The 23733-nt window shown below is 43.2% G+C and overlaps 1 protein-coding gene across 1 annotated transcript in view; it reads right to left on the reverse strand.

Moving 5' to 3' along the window:
• The window catches only part of LOC311105444 (leucine-rich repeat and fibronectin type III domain-containing protein 1-like protein), a gene marked incomplete at both ends in the record, with an annotated part of 38051 nt that extends 23131 nt beyond the window's left edge, over nt 1–14920 (reverse strand). The window contains one exon of the mRNA XM_084147596.1: nt 13539–14920. Coding sequence (XP_084003722.1) covers nt 13539–14920 — 1382 coding nt within the window. The remainder of the gene's footprint in view (nt 1–13538) is intronic.
• Between the last annotated feature and the right edge of the window lie 8813 nt (nt 14921–23733).

Below are 23733 nucleotides of genomic sequence, written 5' to 3' on the forward strand. Positions count from 1 at the left end.
GAGAGAGAGAGTCACAGAAGGTCTTTGTTGTGTGTGCCACACACACACACACACACACACATCCACTCACACCCATACGCACACACACAATCGTCCAGAGCACCTGTTTCCCTCTGTCGGGTCCTCAGGTGGCAGACAGGGCCAGTTCAGCCCACTTACACTGATAGCCATCTGGCTTAGGCTATATAAGTGGCCCATCAGTTTACACATGGCAGAGAGACTTCCTGCTAGGCTGCCCTCAACCAATGGTACACACTCCTGCCACCACTCAGAGTCTTATTATTTGCATGTTCACCAGACAGAACCTAGTGTCCCAAAACCAAATCCTTCCAGCCATCTCAAACTGCCCATACATTTTAGCAGAGCCTCAAGATGGAGACCATTTTGCTCTCATTGTTTCCAAACATACAATACACTGAGACGTAACTGTACAACCACAGATCCAACCACAATGAAAAACAGAGCTACAGTAGGAGCCACACAGACACATAAAACACAATGACAGTATACATCTCTCTATGGACGCGTTGCGGATCGATAGATTTGATTAATTGGGGGATAAATATGGCATTGCAAGTGGCATCCTCAAATCTTCCCGATTACATGAAGTGGCTCTGAGTTGAAGAGGTGTGAGGGAGTGTGGGGCTCAGAACACCTTAATGCCTTGCAGAGAAATCCCAGTCATCCACAATCACTAAGGGGCTTAGCTACAGGCTTTGAGAAGAAGCACCCCAAAGCACCCAGAAACACCCAAATGGCCTATAACAATGGATCTCCTATCAGCGGTCCTCTTACAAGCATGATTGTACATTGGCTTACTATAATTGAGTGTTTCACGAATGAAATCTGCTTGGAAAACGTCCTAAAATCATTGTGGCACGTTTTTTTGGGAGAAGACAAAGTCAGTTTAAAAGTTAATTTGTTTTGTTTTATGTCAAAGTGTAGGCTTGTGTGCTCCCTATGAAATTAGTATTTGCATCAAACTGTTTCTGTGATGGATTTGAACTTAAAAGAGCAGGATCGTACTTTACTAATACTTCTTAGAACATTCATGCTAACCAAATTAATGTAATTTTTAGTTTGGTCTAAATAGCAAAATAAGTCCTGCAGAGTTTTTCCAAACAAATTAGAACCTCTATTTGATGAACCATGAACAACAGCATCCAATAGATAATAGTATTGATCTATGATACAAAGTACATTGTTTGAAAATCCCATGGAGGATAATTGGATGGGTTGTGTGTGTCTGTGTGTGTGTGCTTGTGAGAGAGAGCGTGACAGAGAGCAAGAAAGAGAGAGAGAGCATGTGACTGAGTGTGTGTGTGTGCTCATGAGAAAGAGAGAGCATGTGACTGTGCATGTGTGTGTGCGTGCATGTGTACGTGTGTGCGCGTGTGTGTGAATTTGATATTTGCGTTCAGATGATGGACTGTTCATGAAGACACCGAATAGAGTGAGTGTTCATATTACCACAAGGTAATGAAAAATGCATGGCCTTTGCCCATCATTTCCGGTGCATCAACACAACTCGATCCATCCTCCTCATCCAATGACGTAGTCACCTCTGTTATGATATCCACCAATAGGTAACTCAACGGCATCTCTCTCACATTCTGCTGCATTAACTCCTTTATAACAAGAGCGACCTGTTGTCGGCGGCCATTAAAATTACTAACTGGGCCAGCGCCTCCCTCCCTCGTTATCGCTACGGCTGTCGCATGTCTGTCTGCTTAATTAATCTACACACTCTCAGGGATGGAGGAGGTGGAGGGGGGGGGGGGGGGGGGCGTGTCAACGACCGTAATAAAAAATTGATCTGGGGCATGGGGAGGATGATGAAAACTGTGAACAAGACGCCAAGGATCAGCACATGATTATGGGTCTGGGGAGGTGACAGGAGCTTTCGCTGAGCTCGGCTGGATTTGGACCAGAGGAGGAGAAAATGAAAAGTGCTGTGGTAACCATCCAGTACAAAAGGGCCTCACTCACACCCATGTACGGTAGCTAGAGCAAAGTGGCTCTTTTGAACTGTAGCCCTTGATTTCATTCATTATTTTTCATGGGTTGAGTATAATTGGCAGTCATTGAAGCAGGTATTTGGTACTTGTGTGTAAGCCCAGTTGATGTTAGGGGGTGTAATCTAATTAGTTAATACTAATTGAATCATTGAATTAGGGGACAATGGCCTAATGGTTAACTAAGTGCGTAATGCTATTTGTGTGTACACACATATTAGTAGAGAATTACAAACAAATTACATAAGGAAGATATGAGCCGTAAGTGAACTAACTACTGGCAAGACTCAGCCTCAGTAGAATAATTAGGGAGAAACACACTGCTTACACATTCTCCCATTGATTGATAAAAACTACCATGACTAGGGTTACAAAGCTACTGGTAATTTACCAAAGTTACCGGAATCTTCAGTAATTTTGGTCATTAACAGAAAATCTTTGGCAATCCATTGTATGTTTGGTAATGTATACGTGTAAATAGCCAAATTAATGAAAAAAGCATCTAATCAACAATGGCATTATTTTCAATTCCTTCTGCAACTCGTCCATCTATTGACTTTATTCACAGCTGCTACCAAGTTTGATGCCAAAACATTGACAGCAAATACATATTGACATAGAAAAAATATATACATATAAAGGATATGTAATGCTGAAACCCTCATATTAAACCCCAATGGTATTCATTAAGTTGATGGTTTATATTTATGATAATGTTTTACAGCTTTGTCAATCTAATTTTTTCTTTGAAAATCATCTTATTTAATTATTTCATATATTTTACATGTGATAAGGGCCAGAGATAATTACAGACACGTGTGATATTCTGAAGTACCTAGATGTCTTGATAGATTACATAAAATCCATGAAATATACCAACATTCTGGTAGTTTACTGGTAAACCTCGAAAGTTTCCAGTCATATACCCTGCCTTTGTAACGCTAACCATGACACAACATTCCTTCTTTAAACTTAAGGTCAGGATAGAATTGAATCATTCCAGAGTTGAAACAGGAATACCAGTGTGTGGTTTTAGGGTTATGGGTCATCCTACCACATAGCACACACCCTGCAGCCTTCCAGCAAGGAGACGTCCTCTCTCCTCTCTGAGAGTCATGCTAATCATCCCATCAATCATTCACGATGGGGGAGTCACTGGCTTGGAGGGGAAAACTCTATCTATCTAGGCTATTTTCTGCTCTATATCAGGGTTTGGAGGGGAAAGTCTCTTCTCCATGCTATCTCCCAGTTCACACATTAACCATCTGCCAATCACCTCTGATGGAGTGCAGCTTCCAGCACTACTATATGGAGCCTAATGACACACTGTACTTCCTCATCTCCATCATGGCCTTGGTTAAGCTCATTATCACATGAGATAAAGGTCTGGCTTCAAATTGAAAATATCCTCTATCACTCACATTAGAAGTCAAAGGAATCGGTCCATATTTCCAGCTCATTTCGTGTTGATTTAAAACACTTGATCCTCAGCAGTCTAGTTGTCTAACCCGTTATAATCTATTTTCAGAGAGTTATCTATTATTTATTTTCCAGCATAATGATAGTCAGGTACGTAGGTTGATTTGATTGATATGCAGCCCCAGTAGCATGCAGAGGACCAGGCCTGTATACATTTAGGGAGCTGAGTTTTTTGGGGTCGGAGATGAGACACCGAGATGGGTTCATGTCTGGGGCTTCTGGTAGGGGATAAAGCCAATCGGCCCCTTGTTGCCCTTTCCAACAGAGGCATACGTGAGGAGAATCCACTAAGATGGATAAACCTGGAAAAAGGGGAACATCACTGGATTCTAAGAGGCCAGTCATTGAAAATGTGAGCAACGAAGAGGAAGAAGGAACACTTAAAAGAAAAAGGCTAAGCTTAGAGATTTAGAGTCAGACGTTGTATGGTAGTTAGAAGAGCAGTGTGTTTGTGTGTGTGTGAGAGAGAGTGTGTATGCACACTTGTATGTCTGCGTCTCTGACTTTGCTTACACATCAGTATAAGTGTAGTGCACATGTTTAAGTGCAGCTGAGCATAGTATGTGTGATATCACAAATCCCAGCTGAACGCTTCAGCACTGTGTCCACATACAAATTAGATATCACACGTGATGGCAGCCTATCAGAATCCCCATCTTCTTTTTCATGCTGTAAATAACTTAAATGCCGTCATGGCGTATAACATTGAAGAAAGTGTTGAGGAAGAATTGAAGCAAGCGGACGAGGAAGAACAGGTTGGGATAACCATCTGTCCCACATCAACCTGCTCAACACAACGCCTGGTTTCATTTTGTATTAGCAGGCCTTAAAACCAACAATTATTATCTAATAGGGATTTCATAGCCTTTGTTTATTTCATTTTATCAATTCAATCGACTGATATGGACATATGGTCCCTTTACTTTTAAATAGATTTTTGTGTTTTGACTCAATCTTCGAGAGGCGATTTATACAAGGCGTGCGTTTCATCATCATCTTACACAACAGTTTATGTTACAGTTATTGGCATCTGATAACAGCAGAAAAATATTATGTTGCCATTCTTTGTTGAAATAGGTTAACAAAAGTCAGGCAACAACATTCTTTTTCTTGGATCTCTATTCGAGATCTCCATGCGAGAGCCAATCTTACATACTATGTGAACTGCATGAGTCATCCTTTAAACTAACGCTTTAAAGCCCTGGCCAGTTTGGAGGTTAGTTCCAATGAAACATAACACTGAGGACTGTAATGTAAAGAGTCGTTAACAAAAGAACAAGGTAGGCCGGCTAGTTCCCTCAGCCAAAACCTACATATTTAGATTTTTGTCTATCTATCCATCTCTGTACAGGCGTTATGTTGCACCATGATGTACAGTGAGACAGCTACGTTGATGGTATACACATTGCTCAGGAGATCCTGTGTATAGCAATGTAATGCTCTTCTGTTTGATTCTATTTTGATTTCTTACAAGGCAATGCTGTGAACATGTCATTGTGGCCTCTTTGCAGGGGGCCTTCAAGTATAACACCAAAAGGAAATTACCTGTCACATTTGAAAATAGGATGAGCTTGTTGGCAACGGAGTCTTAATTCGGGGAATTCACTTATGCCATGCTCCGTTTCGCTCCACGCATCATACTTTTCCAAGCCTTTGTTTAGAAGAATCCCTAATGTTTAGTATTTTCATTTGTTCTGACTATATATAGTCCTTATAAGGACAGTCTGAGATATATTGCAGGTACAGTTGAAGTCGGAAGTTTACATACACCTTAGCCAAATACATTTAAACTAGTTTTTCACAATTCCTGACATTTAATCTTAGTAAAAATGCCCTGTCTTAGGTCAGTTAGGATCACCACTTTATTTTAAGAATGTGAAATGTCAGAATAATAGTAGAGAAGTTTACATACACTCAATTAGTATTTGGTAGCATTGCCTTTAAATGATTTAACTTGGGTCAAACGTTTCGGGTAGCCTTCCACAAGCTTCCCACAATAAGTTGGGTGAATTTTGGCCCAATTCTCCTGACAGAGCTAGTGTAACTGAGTCAGATTTATAGGCCTCCTTGCTCGCACATGCCTTTTCAGTTCTGCCCACAAATCTTCTAAAGGATTGAGGTCAGGGCTTTGTGATGGCCACTCCAATACATTGACTTTGTTGTCCTTAAGCCATTTTGCCACAAATTTAGAAGTATGCTTGGGGTCATTGTCCATTTGGAAGACCAATTTGCGACCAAGCTTTAACTTCCTGACTGATGTCTTGAGATGTTGCTTCAATATATCCACATACTTTTCCTTCCTCATGATGCCATCTATTTTGTGAAGTGCCCCAGTCCCTCCTGCAGCAAAGAACCCCCACAGCATGATGCTGCCACCCCTGTGTTTCAGGGTTGGGATGGTGTTCTTCGGATTGCAAGAACCCCATTTCTACTCCAAACATAATGATGGTCATTATGGTCAAACAGTTCTATTTATGTTTCATCAGACCAGATGACATTTCTCCATAAAGTACGATCTTTGTCCCCATGTGCAGTTGCAAACCGTAGTCTGGCTTTTTTAGTGTGGTTTTGGAGCAGTAGCTTCTTCCTTGCTGAGCGGCCTTTCAGGTTATGCCGATATAGGACTCGTTTTACTGTGGATATAGATACTTTTGTACCTGTTTCCTCCAGCATCTTCACAAGGTCCTTTGCTGTTGTTCTGGGATTGATTTGCACTTTTCGCACCAAAGTACGTTCATCTCTAGGATACAGAATGTGTCTCCTTCCTGAGCGGTATGACGGCTGCGTGGACCCATGGTGTTTATACTTGCGTACTATTGTTTGTAGAGATGAACGTGGTACCTTCAGGCGTTTGGAAATTGCTCCCATGGATGAACCAGACTTGTGGAGTTCTACAATTTTTCTTCTGAGGTCTTGGCTGATTTCTTTAGATTTTCCCATGATGTCAAGCAAAGAGGCACTGAGTTTGAAGGTAGGCCTTGAAATACATCCAAAGGTACACCTCCAATTGACTCAAATTATGTCAATTAGCCTATCAGACGCTTCTAAAGCCATGACATCATTTTCTGGAATTTTCCAAGCTGTTTAAAGGCACAGTTAACTTAGTGTATGTACAGTGCTGACCCACTGGAATTGTGATACAGTGAATTATAAGTGTGATAATCTGTCTGTAAACAATTGTTGGAAAAATTACTTGTGTCATGCAGAAAGTAGATGTCCTTACCAACTTGACAAAACTATAGTTTGTTAACAAGACATTTGTGGAGTGGTTAAAAAACTTGTTTTAATGACTCCAACCTAAGTGTATGTAAACTTCTGACTTCAACTGTATACTTCAAGTGGGCAAATGTTTTTTATTCCAATAATCCCAACGTCTATTCCACGTTGGTTCCACATCAATGCATTGAAAAAACGTGGACACAACATTGATTCAACCAGTGTGTGCCCAGTGGGATGGCTTTGTCACTCCCAAAAAACCCATGTCAGCTCAGAGAGACAACAAAGGCCCCAAATAAACAGGTGATGAATGTTGTCTGTATACTAATAATCACTCAAGTATAAACGGATCCAAGTCTGTCAAGTGAGTGGATTGGTGAGCTCATTAGTCGTCACAAAGTATTAAAACAACCAATGGTGTCAAATCGGAGGGCCTGTTGTCTGGACCTATGGCAGTCTCTATGGGGGTGCCACAGGGTTCAATTCTTGGGCCGACTCTTTTCTCTGTGTATATCAATGATGTCGCTCTTGCTGCTGGTGACTCTCAGATCCACCTCTACGCAGACGACACCATTTTGTATACATCTGGCCCTTCATTGGACACTGTGTTAACAAACCTCCAAACGAGCTTCAATGCCATACAACACTCCTTCAGTAGCCTCCAACTGCTCTTAAACACTAGTAAAACGAAATGCATGCTCTTCAATCGAACGCTGCTGGCACCCGCCCACCCGACTAGAATCACCACTCTCGACGGGTCTGTGGACAACTACAAATACCTAGGTGTCTGGTTAGACTGTAAACTCTCCTTCCAGACTCACATTAAGAATCTCCAATCCAAAGTTAAATATAGAATCGGCTTCCTATTTCGCAACAAAGCCTCCTTCACTCATGCTGCCAAACATGCCCTCGTAAAACTGACTATCCTACCGATCCTTGACTTCGGCAATGTAATTTACAAAATAGCCTCCAACACTCTACTCAGCAAATTGGATGTAGTCTATCACAGTGCCATCCGTTTTGTCTCCAAAGCCCCATACACTACCCACCACTGTGACCTGTACGCTCTTGTTGGCTAGTCCTCACTACATGTTCGTCGTCAAACCCACTGGCTCCAGGCCATCTATAAATCACTGCTAGGCAAATCCCCGCCTTATCTTAGCTCATTGGTCACCATAGCAGCACCCACCTGTAGTCTGCGCTCCAGCAGGTATATCTCACTGGTCATTCCCAAAGCCAACACCTCCTTTGGCCGCCATTCCTTCCAGTTCTCTGCTGCCAATGACTGGAACGAATTGCAAAAATCTCTGGAGCTGGAGACTCTTATCTCCCTCACTAACTTTAAGCATCAGTTGTCAGAGCAACTTACTGATCACTGCACATGTACACAGCCCATCTGAAATTAGCCCACCCAACTACCTCATCCCTATATTGTTATTTATTTTGCTCTTTTGCACCCCAGTATCTCTATTTGCACATAATCTCTTGCACATCTAGCATTCCAGTGTTAATACTAATTGTAATTATTTTGCACTATAGCCTATTTATTGCCTTACCTCCATAACTTGCTACATTTGCACACACTGTATGCAGTGGGGAGAACAAGTATTTGATACACTGCCGATTTTGCAGGTTTTCCTACTTACAAAGCATGTAGAGGTCTGTAATTCTTATCATAGGTACACTTCAACTGTGAGAGACGGAATCTAAAACAAAAATCCAGAAAATCACATTGTATGATTTTTAAGTAATTAATTTGCATTTTATTGCATGACATAAGTATTTGATACATCAGAAAAGCAGAACTTAATATTTGGTACAGAAACCTTTGTTTGCAATTACAGAGATCATACGTTTCCTGTAGGTCTTGACCAGGTTTGCACAGACTGCAGCAGGGATTTTGGCCCACTCCTCCATACAGACCTTCTCCAGATCCTTCAGGTTTCGGGGCTGTCGCTGGGCAATACGGACTTTCAGCTCCCTCCAAAGATTTTCTATTGGGTTCAGGTCTGGAGACTGGCTAGGCCACTCCAGGCCCTTGAGATGCTTCTTACGGAGCCACTCCTTAGTTGCCCTGGCTGTGTGTTTCGGGTCGTTGTCATGCTGGAAGACCCAGCCACGACCCATCTTCAATGCTCTTACTGAGGGAAGGAGGTTGTTGGCCAAGATCTTGCTATACATGGCCCCATCCATCCTCCCCTCAATATGGTGCAGTCGTCCTGTCCCCTTTGCAGAAAAGCATCCCCAAAGAATGATGTTTCCACCTCCATGCTTCACGGTTGGGATGGTGTTCTTGGGGTTGTACTCATCCTTCTTCTTCCTCCAAACACAGCGAGTGGAGTTTAGACCAAAAAGCTCTATTTTTGTCTCATCAGACCACAAGACCTTCTCCCATTCCTCCTCTGGATCATCCAGATGGTCATTGGCAAACTTCAGACGGGCCTGGACATGCGCTGGCTTGAGCAGGGGGACCTTGCGTGCACTGCAGGATTTTAATCCATGACGGCGTAGTGTGTTACTAATGGTTTTCTTTGAGACTGTGGTCCCAGCTCTCTTCAGGTCATTGACCAGGTCCTGCCGTGTATAATATAATATAATATAATATGCCATTTAGCAGACGCTTTTATCCAAAGCGACTTACAGTCGTGCGTGCATACATTTTTTTGTGTATGGGTGGTCCCGGGGATCGAACCCACTACCTTGGCGTTACAAGGCCGTGCTCTACCAGCTGAGCTACAGAGGACCACAGTGTAGTTCTGGGCTGATCCCTCACCTTCCTCATGATCATTGATGCCCCACAAGGTGAGATCTTGCATGGAGCCCCAGACCGAGGGTGATTGACCGTCATCTTGAACTTCTTCCATTTTCTAATAATTGCGCCAACAGTTGTTGCCTTCTCACCAACCTGCTTGCCTATTGTCCTGTAGCCAATCCCAGCCTTGTGCAGGTCTACAATTGTATCCCTGATGTCCTTACACAGCTCTCTGGTCTTGGCCATTGTGGAGAGGTTGGAGTCTGTTTGATTGAGTGTGTGGACAGGTGTCTTTTATACAGGTAACGAGTTCAAACAGGTGCAGTTAATACAGGTAATGAGTGGAGAACAGGAGGGCTTCTTAAAGAAAAACTAACAGGTCTGTGAGAGCCGGAATTCTTACTGGTTGGTAGGTGATCAAATACTTATGTCATGCAATAAAATGCAAATTAATTACTTAAAAATCATACAATGTGATTTTCTGGATTTTTGTTTTAGATTCTGTTTTTCACAGTTGAAGTGTACCTATGATAAAAATTACAGACCTCTACATGCTTTGTAAGTAGGAAAACCTTCAAAATCGGCAGTGTATCAAATACTTATTCTCCCCACTGTATATATTTTCTGTTGTATTTTTTGACTTTATGTTTTTTTTTACCCCATATGTAACTCTGTGTTGTTGTTTTTATCGCACTGCTTTGCTTTATCTTGGCCAGGTCGCAGTTGTAAATGAGAACTTGTTCTCAACTGGCTTACCTGGTTAAATAAAGGTGAAATAAAAAATTAAAATAAAATAAATAAGTGAGCAAACAGTAAATGCTTTCCTTCCTTCCTCTGACATGAGTCCACTCACACACAATTGGATTTTTCCAAGAAAGAGTCTATTCAACTGCTAATAGCTGTAATAGTAGCACTTACACATTCTGAGTCTAATCCTTGATTTAAAATGACACAACAAACTTCCATCCCTTATTACTATAGTTTAGCTGATAATCATGATATCACAGTGACAAAATATTTGCTCCCTCAATCTTTCTCTCTTCACTTCTTCCTTTATTTCTTTCACTATCTCACCCTACAGTGCTCTTCCGCCCATCCCTAATAGAGCCTCATGCAGAGGTGATTTAAAAAGTAGAGCATGAAACGAGTGTGCATGTACGACGGTGCTATTCTATTGTGATGGGGCCTTTATTCACACTATTCTGTTTTGATGGGGCCTTTATTCACACTATTCTATTGTGATGGGGCCTTTATTCACACTATTCTATTGTGATGGGGCCTTTATTCACACTATTCTATTGTGATGGGGCCTTTATTCACACTATTCTATTGTGGTGGGGCCTTTATTCACACTATTCTGTTGTGATGGGGCCTTTATTCACACTATTCTATTGTGGTGGGGCCTTTATTCACACTATTCTATAGTGGTGGGGCCTTTATTCGCCAGGGCCCCACCACAGAGAGGGACTGAGAGGAGCTTGGATGAGTCAGTGAGGCCAATAGTCCTGTAAAGTAGAGGCGTTAAGGGGAGTTGAGGAGGAGTGACTACTGCCAAAGTCCAGCTGGGTCCCATTGATTCCTGGTGACATCCCACATGGAGACACCATCAATGCCATCGATGGGCACCGCCCAAGTAACTGTGCCAGCAAATATACAGTGGACCCCAACGGTCCTCACAGCCGGTCCCGGGTGCTTCAAGCTTCATCTGTCTGATATAAACTATCAATCACTTCCTACATCAGAGGAATGGTAGGGGCTATGTCCCAATACTGTCAGACGCCTTCCTTTAACAGTCTCTTTTTATTTTTGGCCATTGACATGTGAAATGAGGGCATTGATTTACACTGTATCAAATACATCTGTCAAGTCATTTTAGATCAGTGGTCATGAAGGAAAGGACTATCAGGCCATATTGGGTACGATTGGGCCGAAATGAACATTTGCAAGAAACATTTGGAAGGAACGTGTTTATTTTTTTATATTTTTTTACAGAAATGCCTAAAATGATCAAGGACACATTTTGAGTAGGAGCTGGTCCAGACCAAAGAGAACAGCAGCTCATTTGCAGTTGGCCAAATCAGCAGAATGGTACTGACAGACATAGCCCTAATGCGTAGTGAGCTGGCAGGATGGACCATTCGTTTGGTCGACACAGTTCCTGTGGGCATCATACTGATTTGCTCTTAATAATTATTGGGATGCGGCATGTTGTGTACTGGGACCTGGCAGTGGCTGTTACGCCATTCCTCTGCACAGCTTTAGAAAATGTTCTATAAATTACAGCTTCAGGGTGTTGTTGTTAGCTTGAGCTCCTCGTCTCCGAAACATGTCCCTTATGCACATTCTTCTCTTCTTCCAAATCAATATGGAAGACAGAGGCAGAATTTAAGAAATAGTTGCTGCCCTAGAGTCGAACAAAACCACTGATTCATCCAAAACAAAGAAAGATGTTTTTTATGATGAGCTGTTTAAGAAATGCACCATACTTGCTTCGTTTGTGTGGGTGTGTGTTTGTATTAGTGTATTGAATGCCTTTGAGTGTACTATGTGCTCATACCCCTCAGTGGGTGTGTAGACAAGTGCAAGATACATAATATGCTAGGTTTACATAACTGTGTGTGTGCATTTGTATGTGTGTGTGTGTGTGTGTGTGTGTGTGTGTGTGTGTGTGTGTGTGTGTGTTTGTGTGTGTGTGTGTGTGTGTAGGTGTGTGTGTGTGTGCATAGGTGTGTGTGTGCGCGCACGCGCCAGCGTGCATACGTGTGTGTCTGCAAGCATCCGTGCACGCTTACTGCTGGACAGACGAAATAAACAAATCAGACAACTAGTCAATGAGGAACAAGGATCAGGGAGCCAGGTTTAAGTACTTAGTACTAGATAAATTCACCTATTGTCCCAGTCAGTTAATTAGCTGCCATGTTCATTTGTTTAGGCTCCCCACAATATCTGCTGAGAGAGAGAGTTTATCAGAGCAGTCTATAGACTGTGTACCTGTTCTAAAAAAACAACAATCCAAGCTCTCTGTGCATAATGTTCCTCTACGTGTTCGGCATTCAAAATCATCCCTCCAACTCCCCATGGTAACAGACTCCGCTTGGGGAATACGTTTCCCCTGAAACAAAGATTGAAAACACCAAAGAAAGTGAAGTTCTCGCTTTCTCTCACTTTGGCTGTGCTTTTTCCACAGTGGGACAGATCCGCCTTTCTTCAGTCACTAAGATTTGCCACCAGAATCTCGACGTGGACGCCCTAAATGAGATCCCAAATCAATATGCTCCCTTAGTGACCGCTGCCATTGATCAGAGCTGAAAAACTAACCAAGCCGCCTGCTTACAGCCCTGGGCCAGGCCCTGTAAGACGACGTGAGGAGCCCTGGGCCAAGACCTGCATGACGACGTGAGGAGCCCTGGGCCAGGACCTGTAAGACGACATGAGGAGCCCTGGGCCAGGACCTGTAAGATGACGTGAGGAGCCCTAGGCCAGGACCTGTAAGATGACGTGAGGAGCCCTGGGCCAGGCTCTGTAAGACGACGTGAGGAGATTTTAATGTAAACCCAAACTTTTTGATAACCAAAATAATTCATGAGTTACAAAACGGTCCATCAGCATCTATCAGAGTGATATGAACTCTACAAATTGATATAAATTGATGCTGGACCTGGCATATGCAATGACGGAAGCATCAAAACAAAAAATAAATCAAAACAAACCTTGAAACAAGAACAAAGGAGAGAAATGCCTAAAACGTGTTTTCTCAAAAAAACTAAAAATGGTACCTTTTTATCTCTTGCAAATAACGATTAGTAATTGCCACCTAATTATTAACTCATTATAATTACATACATTTGTACAAGATGAAATGTTTCTGGTGTTCTTATGATTACTACTGTTTAGCTGATAGATATCTTGTAATTGTATGTTTGTGAGTCAAAATGTAATTTAATCATACAACCTTGAGTAACTCATTAATGCAAAAACACATTTGAAAGTTATTAACTCAATCTAACCAAGAGACTGAAGCTATTTCCCCTATTCATTTCTCCATCACCCCTGTTTAGATCCCTATCCCCCCTCACCTGTAGATGAGCGTGTCGTCCAGGGAACTGTTGTACTGGACCTGGTACATCCTGATCCCAGGGATGTGGTTCTGATATGGCCATTTGATCAGCACTGAGCTAGCTGTCAGCTCCGCCATCAGCACCCTTCCCTCCTGGTTCCTCCGTGTGTCGTTGCCCGTGGCTGTGGTGGACTTGGCCGAGGTGAGGATGTCTGAAGGGCCAGGGTCAGGCTCCCGTAGCCGGTTGGTGCTGTTGGCCAGGTGGGGGAGGAGGTTGACCACCAGCTCCACCTGACCCGTGGACTCTCCTGCCGCATTGGAGGCAATGCAGGTGAAGGTTCCAGCGTCCTTCAAGGAGGTGATGTTGATGTCCAGGCTACCATTGCTGAAGGTGACAGTCCTTGATGTGTTGGAGATCAGACGGCCCTCAGGGGAAATCCAGTGAATCTCTGGGTCTGGGTCTCCATTGGCCTTGCACTTCAGACTGGTTGGCTGGCCCTCCATGGTGAAGGTCTTGGCAGACTTCCTAGTCATGACTGGAGGGTCACAGATGAACTCCTCCTCTGGGATAGTCCAGAAGTACTTGGCTGTGAGGTCTGGAGGAGAGGCGCAGGTCTCTAGATCGTCTTCTCTGGTCAGCCTCCTTAGCCACAGCAGCTCACAGTTACAGTGTAGCGGGTTTCCGCCAAAACTCATCACCAATGAAGACTGAGGAGATCCTTTGGCTTTAGCGTAGACAGGGATGCGCAGAAAAAGTGGATCTGGTGGGATCTTCTTCAGCTTATTGGACGTCATGTCTAGACGCGCCAGCTTGTGCAGGTTGGTGAAGATCCCTTGGGGCACATGCTCTATAAGGTTATGGTCCATGTTAAGGGTGTTGACGTTGGTTAGACGACCTATCGTCTCCCATGGGATGTCAACCAGGTTGTTGTAGGACAGGTCCAGGTCTTCCAGGGTTCCTGTGAAGTCATCAAAGGCATGGGGAGAGATATCGTGCAGCTGGTTGTTGGCCAAGATCAGGTGCCTAAGGTTGGTGAGCCCCCGAAAGTGGTCATCCCTGATCACACTCAGCCGGTTGCTGTCCAGGTGCAGCGCTCGCAGCCGCTTGAGGTCCTCGAAGGTATAAGGCATGATCTGGCTTATGGTGTTGCGGGACAACGTCAGATGGATCAAACTAGTCATGTTGGCAAAGTCCCGCCTCCTTATGGCTGTGATAAAATTTTCAGTGAGCCGTAGCTCCACGGTGCGCCGGTCAATGACGGTGGGCACGAAGAGTAGGCCCGTTTTGGCACAGAGGATGGCCAGCGAGGGGGACAAGTTCTGGCACATGCAGCGCTTGGGGCACAGCTGCCCCCTAGTGGAGATGGCCAGCACCAACAGGGAGAAGATCAGCCGGTCCATCCTCCCTCTGGCGTTCTGGGAAACTGCAAGGCAAAGGAGAGAGGCACTGGTCAGGACATGTCAGGACATGGGACTCCAAGTGGGGAATTCACTAGGTTAATCAAGATTTACATCTATGTGTTTAGCTATCACAGTGGTCAAACTGAGATTAAATCTCTCTATCAGCCATGATCAGAATGCAAAACAGCAGTGTTCGAAGTGCATACAGATGATTAAAGCCAGTAAATGTATATGAATACATATCAATGAATGGACAATACCCTGAATTAAATGCTTAGCACACACTGAGGCATAAGGCAGAGGTGATGTTTTAAGCGAGCCAATTTTCTTAACGGCTTGTATCTTATTTTCCTCCTCACAGATACTTATTTGATGTTACGGAATCATGTTACGGAATCAGACACATGGCGTGCTAATACGCCCAATGAAGAGATAAGGACAACGAATAGGTGTGTGTAAATATAGCTTAGCAAATCATTTATCTTAACATGCAATCTCTGGACAAAGTTAGTTGGCCACCATATCACAGTTTAAGGGTTTATCACAGCAGGTCTACCTTCTGTGGATTCTCTAAAAGCCAGTCTTTTACATAGCTCCCTACATCTCTAACATGAGTGAAAACACAAATGTATCTGTATAGAAGACGCCAACTGGCAATGCATATGCAATTGTAGCAAAAGCACACAGTCATCCACCCACACACTTACGAACACATTTTCTTTATGTCCTCTCTAAAAACACACAAACGCAAATACACAAACAGCAAAGGACACACCACACACAGCATGCGTGCATGTATAACCCCCTCCCACACACACATTGTGTTTCATATCTACCCTACTTCCAGGTATGGCAGATACTGTTTTTGCTCTGAGATAAAGATTGGTAGTCCTATTACAAATAGAAAAGATCTTCCTGAAATGAGGTAGCAAGACAGATTTGAAGTGCTATGAACTGACAATGGCTGAGATGTTCTCATCACCAAGAGTGCTTTCTCTCTCTCTCTCTCTCTCTCTCTCTCTCTCTCTCTCTCTCTCTCTCTCTCTCTCTCTCTCTCTCTCTCGCTCTCTCTCGCTCTCTCTCTCTCTCTCGTCGTATGATGCATATCCATGAAACAGCACTTTAATGTATTTATCGTGGTAATTCCTTGTTCATGATGAAGTACTCTAAACGCTCTATCTGTATTTATGACAGCATTTCTGCGGTTACAGTTTTATAACTTAATGCACAAGGACATGCATGGGATTGGTCATAGGCCATTACAGTTTTTCTCAATTGCTAAAACACTAAACCCTATTGTCTGAACCAAATGCTCAGTTGCCTGAACCCACTGATTGAATCAATCACTCTTTTGGCAAAACCATAAGCACTTTTCACCTGTTTAGACATAACTTGCCAACACATTTTCATTGTGATGCACCCGTGCTGCATAATGGTGAGCACAGGTGACAAAAGTCAAACACAATTAGAGCACAGGTGTCACCACTTGAACACAACAACTCAAAATTGATCACACTTGTGGCTAATGATGTGAGGGAACATATACAGTAAGCCAGTTCAGAGAGCACTGGTTTGTGAGGCCCTACAATGGATAGAAATCTGAGAGGAAGAGTTCGTGTGAGAGGAGTTTGAGGTGGTCGAGGTGGTCAGCGAAGACAAAGAACAGTAATATCTGATGAAATCAGAGCTACTGTGATTGACCATGTTCTTGTCCATGGTATGAGCATGAGGGAGGCTGGACAAAGGGTACAACCAAACATCAGTAGATTCACTGTGTCCACCATAATCCGAAGATTTAGAGAAGAGAACAGGTAATTACCTTCTTTTGACATTATAGTACAGTATGTAAATGTTAACAGCAATTACTGTATGACATACTATATACTGTACCACAGTATACTGTAAGTAAATATATGTTTCAGTACATCACTGTACCAATGTACTGTAGTATTGTAATGGAGGGTTGGTCTAACTGTTTGTAGGCCTAGTATTCCATGTATATTTTTTGTAACTCCATGTTCTCTTTTTGTAGAATTGAAAGACTGCCACATGGGGGTGGGAGGACAGGTATGTTCTCCCCACACCAAGAGACCCTAATTGTTGATATGGTCCGTGAGAACAATGCCATTACAGTTTTTTTGGATTGCTTACACACTAAAATTAAAAGTAGTACACTATTAGCAAAACCTTACACTCAAGAAGCAAAACATCAGCCCATATTTGCACAACTATAAGCACATTGTCAACCTTACACTTGTTGCAAAACTCTACACACAGTGATTTGCAAAACACTAAACACACTTAACATACATTACACACAAAAATCTATCATGAAGTCACGTCCTTGCAATACCAAAGCACTGACTGTCAAATTACCACACCGTCCAACCAATTGGTTCAACACAGTCATCAGGTGTGCAAACACTCGTTTGCTTAATTGTAGACACACCAATCAGGTGTATAAGCACTATAAAAAGCAGCAGGTGAGTTCATCGGTCTTCAAGCACAATGGAAAGAGTCAGAGAAAGAGTAAGACGAGGAGGAGGAGGAGGAGGAGGAGGAGGAGGACGACGAGGAGGAGGAGGACGACGAGGAGGAGGAGGAGGAGGACGAGGAGGAGGAGGAGGAGGACGAGGAGGAGGAGGAGGAGGACGACGAGGAGAACGAGGAGGAGGACGAGGAGAACGAGGAGGAGGACGAGGAGAACGAGGAGGACGAGGAGAACGAGGAGGAGAATGAGGAGGAGAACGAGGAGGACGAGGAGGAGAACGAGGAGGAGGAGGAGGAAGGGGAGGAAGAGGAAGAGGAAGAGGAAGACAAGAAGGTGCTCAAAGAGGACAGAATCTGACAAATGAGATCCGCGCAACACTGGTTGACCACATTGTCAACCACGGCCTGACGCTGAGGGAGGCTGGACTGCGAGTACAGCCAAATCTAAGCCGATATACAGTGGCAAGTGTGATGAGAACATTTCGACTGGAAAATAGGTATTGTAAAAATATCATCATATCAAAAACATCTGCACGGTTTCAGTAACTGCTTACAGTACTATATTCTATGCACTATCAGCACTTCTGTTACCTTTTCCTGTGAAATTACTGTACTATTGTATACTGTTTTTTTTTCTACATAGGATTGAGGGTCAGGGACGACAAGGGGGAAGGCCTCCTATGTTCACAGAACAGCAAGAGAGGGAGATAGTAAACATGGTTTTGGCCAACAATGCTATAACACTCAAGCAGCTCCAAGCTAACATTGTCAATAACCACGCCATTTTCAACGATATCCATCAGGTCTCAACATCAACACTGGCACGCATCCTAAAAAAAAAACATATTCAAATGAAGCAAATTTATCGAGTGCCTTTCGAGCGCAATTCCGAAAGGGTGAAACGACTGCGGCATGATTATGCAGAGGTATGTATTCACTTTAGCAGTGTGATCTTGCATACTGTCTCATAATATTTTACTGTACTGTAATATGTATACTAGATCTACACTGAACTACACAATTTTGCCTGACACTGTTTTTCAGAGAGTTTTACGAATGGATGGAGAGGAGATCCAGCATGAGTTCATTTACGTAGATGAGGCTGGGTTCAACCTGACGAGAACACGAAGGAGGGGAAGAAACATCATTGGCCACAGGGCTATAGTCAATGTCCCAGGGCAACGTGGGGGTAATATAACACTCTGTGCAGCCATTACACAGAATGGGGTCCTCCACCGCCATGCCCATATGGGCCCTTACAACACAGCACTCATACTTACATTCTTGGACCAATTGCACAACATAACAGCAGCAAATCAAATCGATCATATGCAATACATTGTTGTCTGGGACAATGTGTCTTTCCACCGCTCTGCTCTGGTTCAGAACTGGTTTCAGCAACATCCACATTTCACCGTCCTATATCTTCCACCATACTCTCCATTCCTCAACCCTATAGAAGAGTTTTTCTCGGCATGGCGGTGGAAGGTATATGATCTCCGTCTCCAGGCTGAGGTACCCCTCATCCAAGCCATGGAGGAGGCCTGTGACCAGATGGAGGTAGCAGCAATGCAAGGATGGATTCGTCATTCAAGACGTTTCTTTCCAAGGTGTCTTGCTAATGACAACATTGCCTGCGATGTTGATGAAATTCTCTGGCCAGATCCAGCTAGGCGAAGAGACAATGTCTAGTTATTTTTTTGAATTTTTTTTGAACTTACAATACGTAAAGTGACGTTTGGTTACAGTATTATGAATCTCCATGTCAACATTTTGGGCGTGTTGAGAAATAAATGAGTTTCTTCAGTCTGCAACATTGGTCTTGTGTAGTGTTTGGTGAATTTACATTATATTTGTACTTTGTTGAGAGTAGCCTACTCTAATCATAGGGAAGTAGAAGTGCTAAAAGTGTTTTAGGTTTATCACAGCAGAGTGTAACTCGTGCAAACAGAGTATAGTAATGTGAAACGTGTGTGTTTCATATGGTAACAAAGTGTGGTTTTTAAAAAGAAGTGTATAGTTTTTACAAGAGTGTTTAATTTTGCAAAGGATCTGTAGTGTTTTGCTAATTGGGTGTGTGGTTGTGCTAATTGTGTGTAGTGTTTTGAAAACACGGGCCCTGTTTTGAAAATCGTGCTTAAGCAATCAAAAAAAACTGTAAACTGAGCGAAATTCAGCAGAAGATCATTGAGGACCATTTACATTTTGAGGGTATCAACAGTGTCAGCCTCTCTACTGTTGATCGTGTCCTCAAGCGCAACAGACTGCGCATGAAACAGCTATACAGAGTGCCCTTTGATCGCAACTCAGACAGAGTCAAAGAGCGAAGATTCCAGTATGTACAGGTTGGCATATATCCAGACACATTCAATGTTGATTACTCTAAGTAGTGATTTACTGTAGTGGCCTAAATCACTTTTTCCGTATCACTTACAAAACTATATCTATTTCTACAGAGGGTTTTTCAACTGGATGCAATGGAAAGACCCCATCAATACATCTACATGGATGAAGCTGGGTTTAATCTCACCAAAAGGAGAAGGAGAGGCCGTAATGTGATTGGCCATCGGGCCATTGTTGGTGTTCCTGGGCAGCGTGGTGGCAATGTCACATTATGTGCTGCCATCAGCAATCATGGGGTTGTCCACCATCATGCCAACCTGGGGCCCTACAACACTCACCCGCTCCTCATTTTCCTCAATCACATGCGAGATGCTTTGTTAGGGCAGCAGGATGAGCATCCCATCTATGTTGTTGTTTGGGACAATGTGAGTTTTCACAGAGCCCTCCAGGTTAGAGAGTGGTACAATATGAACCAAGGTTTTATCAATCTTTGCCTTCCACCGTACTCCCCTTTCCTAAACCCCATTGAGGAATTCTTCTCCTCATGGCGGTGGAAGGTATATGAACGCCAACCTTACACCAGGGTAAATCTCCTGCAAGCCATGGGACTTGCCTGTGGTGACATAGGTGTGGAGGCATGCCAAGCCTGGATACGGCATGCCAGGGGTTTTTTCCCCCGTTGCCTGGCCAGACAAAATGTGGCCTGTGATGTGGATGAAGTCCTGTGGCCTGACCCAGTACGGAGACATGATGCTGTGGCTGAGTAATGCACTTATTTGTATATTTTTGTACTTTATTTTTACATGGGCTTACTGTACACAAGTGGCAAACGCATAATATTTCTGTTTGTTTTTACAAGTGCTACATGTAAATGCACAAGATTTCTGTTTTGTCTTTTTGTACAAGTGCTAAATGCACAGTTTTTTTTTTTTTTTTGCAACATGCATTTAGCCTACAGTGAACAATAAACATGTATTTCTCCAGCTTCATGTCCTGCGCATTGTGTTTTCTATTTTTCTACGTAGTGTTTAGTGACTGTTCAGTAGTGTTTTTTATTTTGATTGACTCGGGGCACGATTTGACAACATAGTTCAGTTTTGAGCACAGATTGAACTGTTTTGAGGTGAAAGTTTGGTTTTGCAAGAAGAGTCTGAGGTTTTGTGAATGTAGCTTGAAAATTGGGTTTTGTGTTCACAGTTAAGAGAAAAGGAGATCAGCTTTCAAGAAATGTGTCTTAGCAATCGAGAAAAACTGTAAATAGGCCTTTTGTTCCTCTCTGTGAATTTAATAAAACCAGGGAATAGAATTGGAATGGAGATGTGTGACGTTTTTGTATAGCTTCTCTCGTGCGACAATGTGGCCATCAGCCATGCAGCATCAACAGAAACAGAGCAGCTGCCCATATGCATCTCATTTCACCAACCCATTTCACAGCTGTACCTTGGATTATGGGGCTAATGCTATGATGAATACCAAATGAAAGTAAAGCCTTGGAAGCCACGTTGGAACTCCTGAAAGTCTGAACATGGTGCTTTTTTTTTAAACATACATTACATTTTGCAGGACGCATTTGATCTTGTGAATAAAGGTGCAGTAGACACTGGTGCAGTTATCCTCAAGGTCAAATCACCGTGTGAGACATTTAAGCTACCATACCGTACATACCGTAATAGCCTACATAGCATAAGTGGATGAAATAGGGCAGCATGATGGATGCTCTGAAAAACGCTTACCTCCTGGATCTTCATAATTAAAAAGGAATTAACTGTACTGCCAGACAAGACAACTTAGCTTCGGTCAAGTGCTTATTCTGTAGCAATTAGTGAGCAGTGTCAAAAATACAGTCCTTTTAATGACATGTCAACAGCTATTAGCAACTGTAAAATGCGATTTTGCTGGGAAGGAACAAAGAAATACAGTAGATAAAAGATAAAGACTAACAATAAAAATACAGATGAGTTGCTCCATTTTTTTATTAATGGTGGTCAGGCCGCTTTCAGCTTGATAAGAGGTGATGCAGGTCAACGGTAGAACAACATGGCTGCTGTTAAATTTCCCTCTGTTGATCATCTCTCTCTCTCTTTCTCTCTCTCTCTCGTCGTATGATGCATATCCATGAAACAGCACTTTAATGTATTTATCGTGGTAATTCCTTGTTCATGATGAAGTACTCTAAACACACACGCTCTATCTGTATTTATGACAGCATTTCTGCGGTTACAGTTTTACAACTTAATGCACCAGGACATGCATGGGATTTGTCATAGGCCATTAAATAGGCCTTTTGTTCCTCTCTGTGAATTTAATAAAACCAGGGAATAGAATTGGAATGGAGATGTGTGACTTTTTTGTATAGCTTATCTTGTACGTCAAAGTGGCCATCAGCCATTGCAGCATCAACAGAAACAGAGCAGCTGCCCATATGCATCTCATTTCACCAACCCATTTCACAGCTGTACCTTGGATTATGGGGCTAATGCTATGATGAATACCAAATGAAAGTAAAGCCTTGGAAGCCACGTTGGAACTCCTGAAAGTCTGAACATGGTGCTTTAAAAAAAAACATACATTACATTTTGCAGGACGCATTTGATCTTGTGAATAAAGGTGCAGTAGACACTGGTGCAGTTATCCTCAAGGTCAAATCACCGTGTGAGACATTTAAGCTACCATACCGTACATACCGTAATAGCCTACACAGCATAAGTGGATGAAATAGGGCAGGATGATGGATGCTCTGAAAAACGCTTACCTCCTGGATCTTCATAATTAAAAAGGAATTAACTGTACTGCCAGACAACACAAAAGACAACTTAGCTTCGGTCAAGTGCTTATTCTGTAGCAATTAGTGAGCAGTGTCAAAACTACAGTCCTTTTAATGACATGTCAACAGCTATTAGCAACTGTAAAATGCGATTTTGCTGGGAAGGAACAAAGAAATACAGTAGATAAAAGATAAAGACTAACAATAAAAATACAGATGAGTTGCTCCATTTTTTAATTAATGGTGGTCAGGCCTCTTTCAGCTTGATAAGAGGTGATGCAGGTCAACGGTAGAACAACATGGCTGCTGTTAAATTTCCCTCTGTTGATCATATCTCTCTCTCTCTCTCTCTCTCTCTCTCTCTCTCTCTCTCTCTCTCTCTCTCTCTCTCTCTCTCTCTCTCTCTGTTTCTCTCTCTCACACTCTCCCAATCTCACTCAGGCTAACTTGTTGTAAGACGACACCATCTGCCATCATTTAAAGGTAAACAATCTGCTCTAAGAATGAGGGCCTGATTTCCAGCTCCTCTCATATCATATGTACTGAAGCCACAGCCCCTTCAGCCGTAGCAGGAAATATCATTATGTGGGCAGAACTCTCCAAGGTACAGGGCTTAAAATGCCAAGCAGCTAATCGTCAGCTCTCAGGGGAATCTTGGTGTGGAGACTGGAGACAGTCCGACACCCCAGAGCTTATTTACGGGATGAGCCTCCACTCTGCTCTACTCTGACAGAATTCTCTGACCCCTGTGCCTCCCCACAATGGAGATGGATTAGGCTGTCGGCTGTGGAGTGGAACGGCCTGCAGTCCCCAAGGGGCCCAGGGAGGGCCCAGTTGATGAGAACTGCTGCCCCGCCCTCTTAGGATTGGGCTGAGGGAGAAGAGAAATGGAGTAAAGACAGCCAGGGCGGTTCACTACTCATGGAGTAAAGACAGCCAGGGCGGTTCACTACTCATGGAGTAAAGACAGCCAGGGCGGTTCACTACTCATGGAGTAAAGACAGCCAGGGCAGTTCACTACTCATGGAGTAAAGACAGCTAGGGTGGTTCACTACTCATGGAGTAAAGACAGCAGGGCGGTTCACTACTCATGGAGTAAAGACAGCCAGGGCGGTTCACTACTCATGGAGTAAAGACAGCCAGGGCAGTTCACTACTCATGGAGTAAAGACAGCCAGGGCGGTTCACTACTCGTGGAGTAAACACAGCCAGGGCGG

The sequence above is a fragment of the Coregonus lavaretus genome (genome assembly GCF_964263955.1).
Source record: "Coregonus lavaretus genome assembly, chromosome: 30".
Classification (NCBI taxonomy): Eukaryota; Metazoa; Chordata; class Actinopteri; order Salmoniformes; family Salmonidae; genus Coregonus; species Coregonus lavaretus.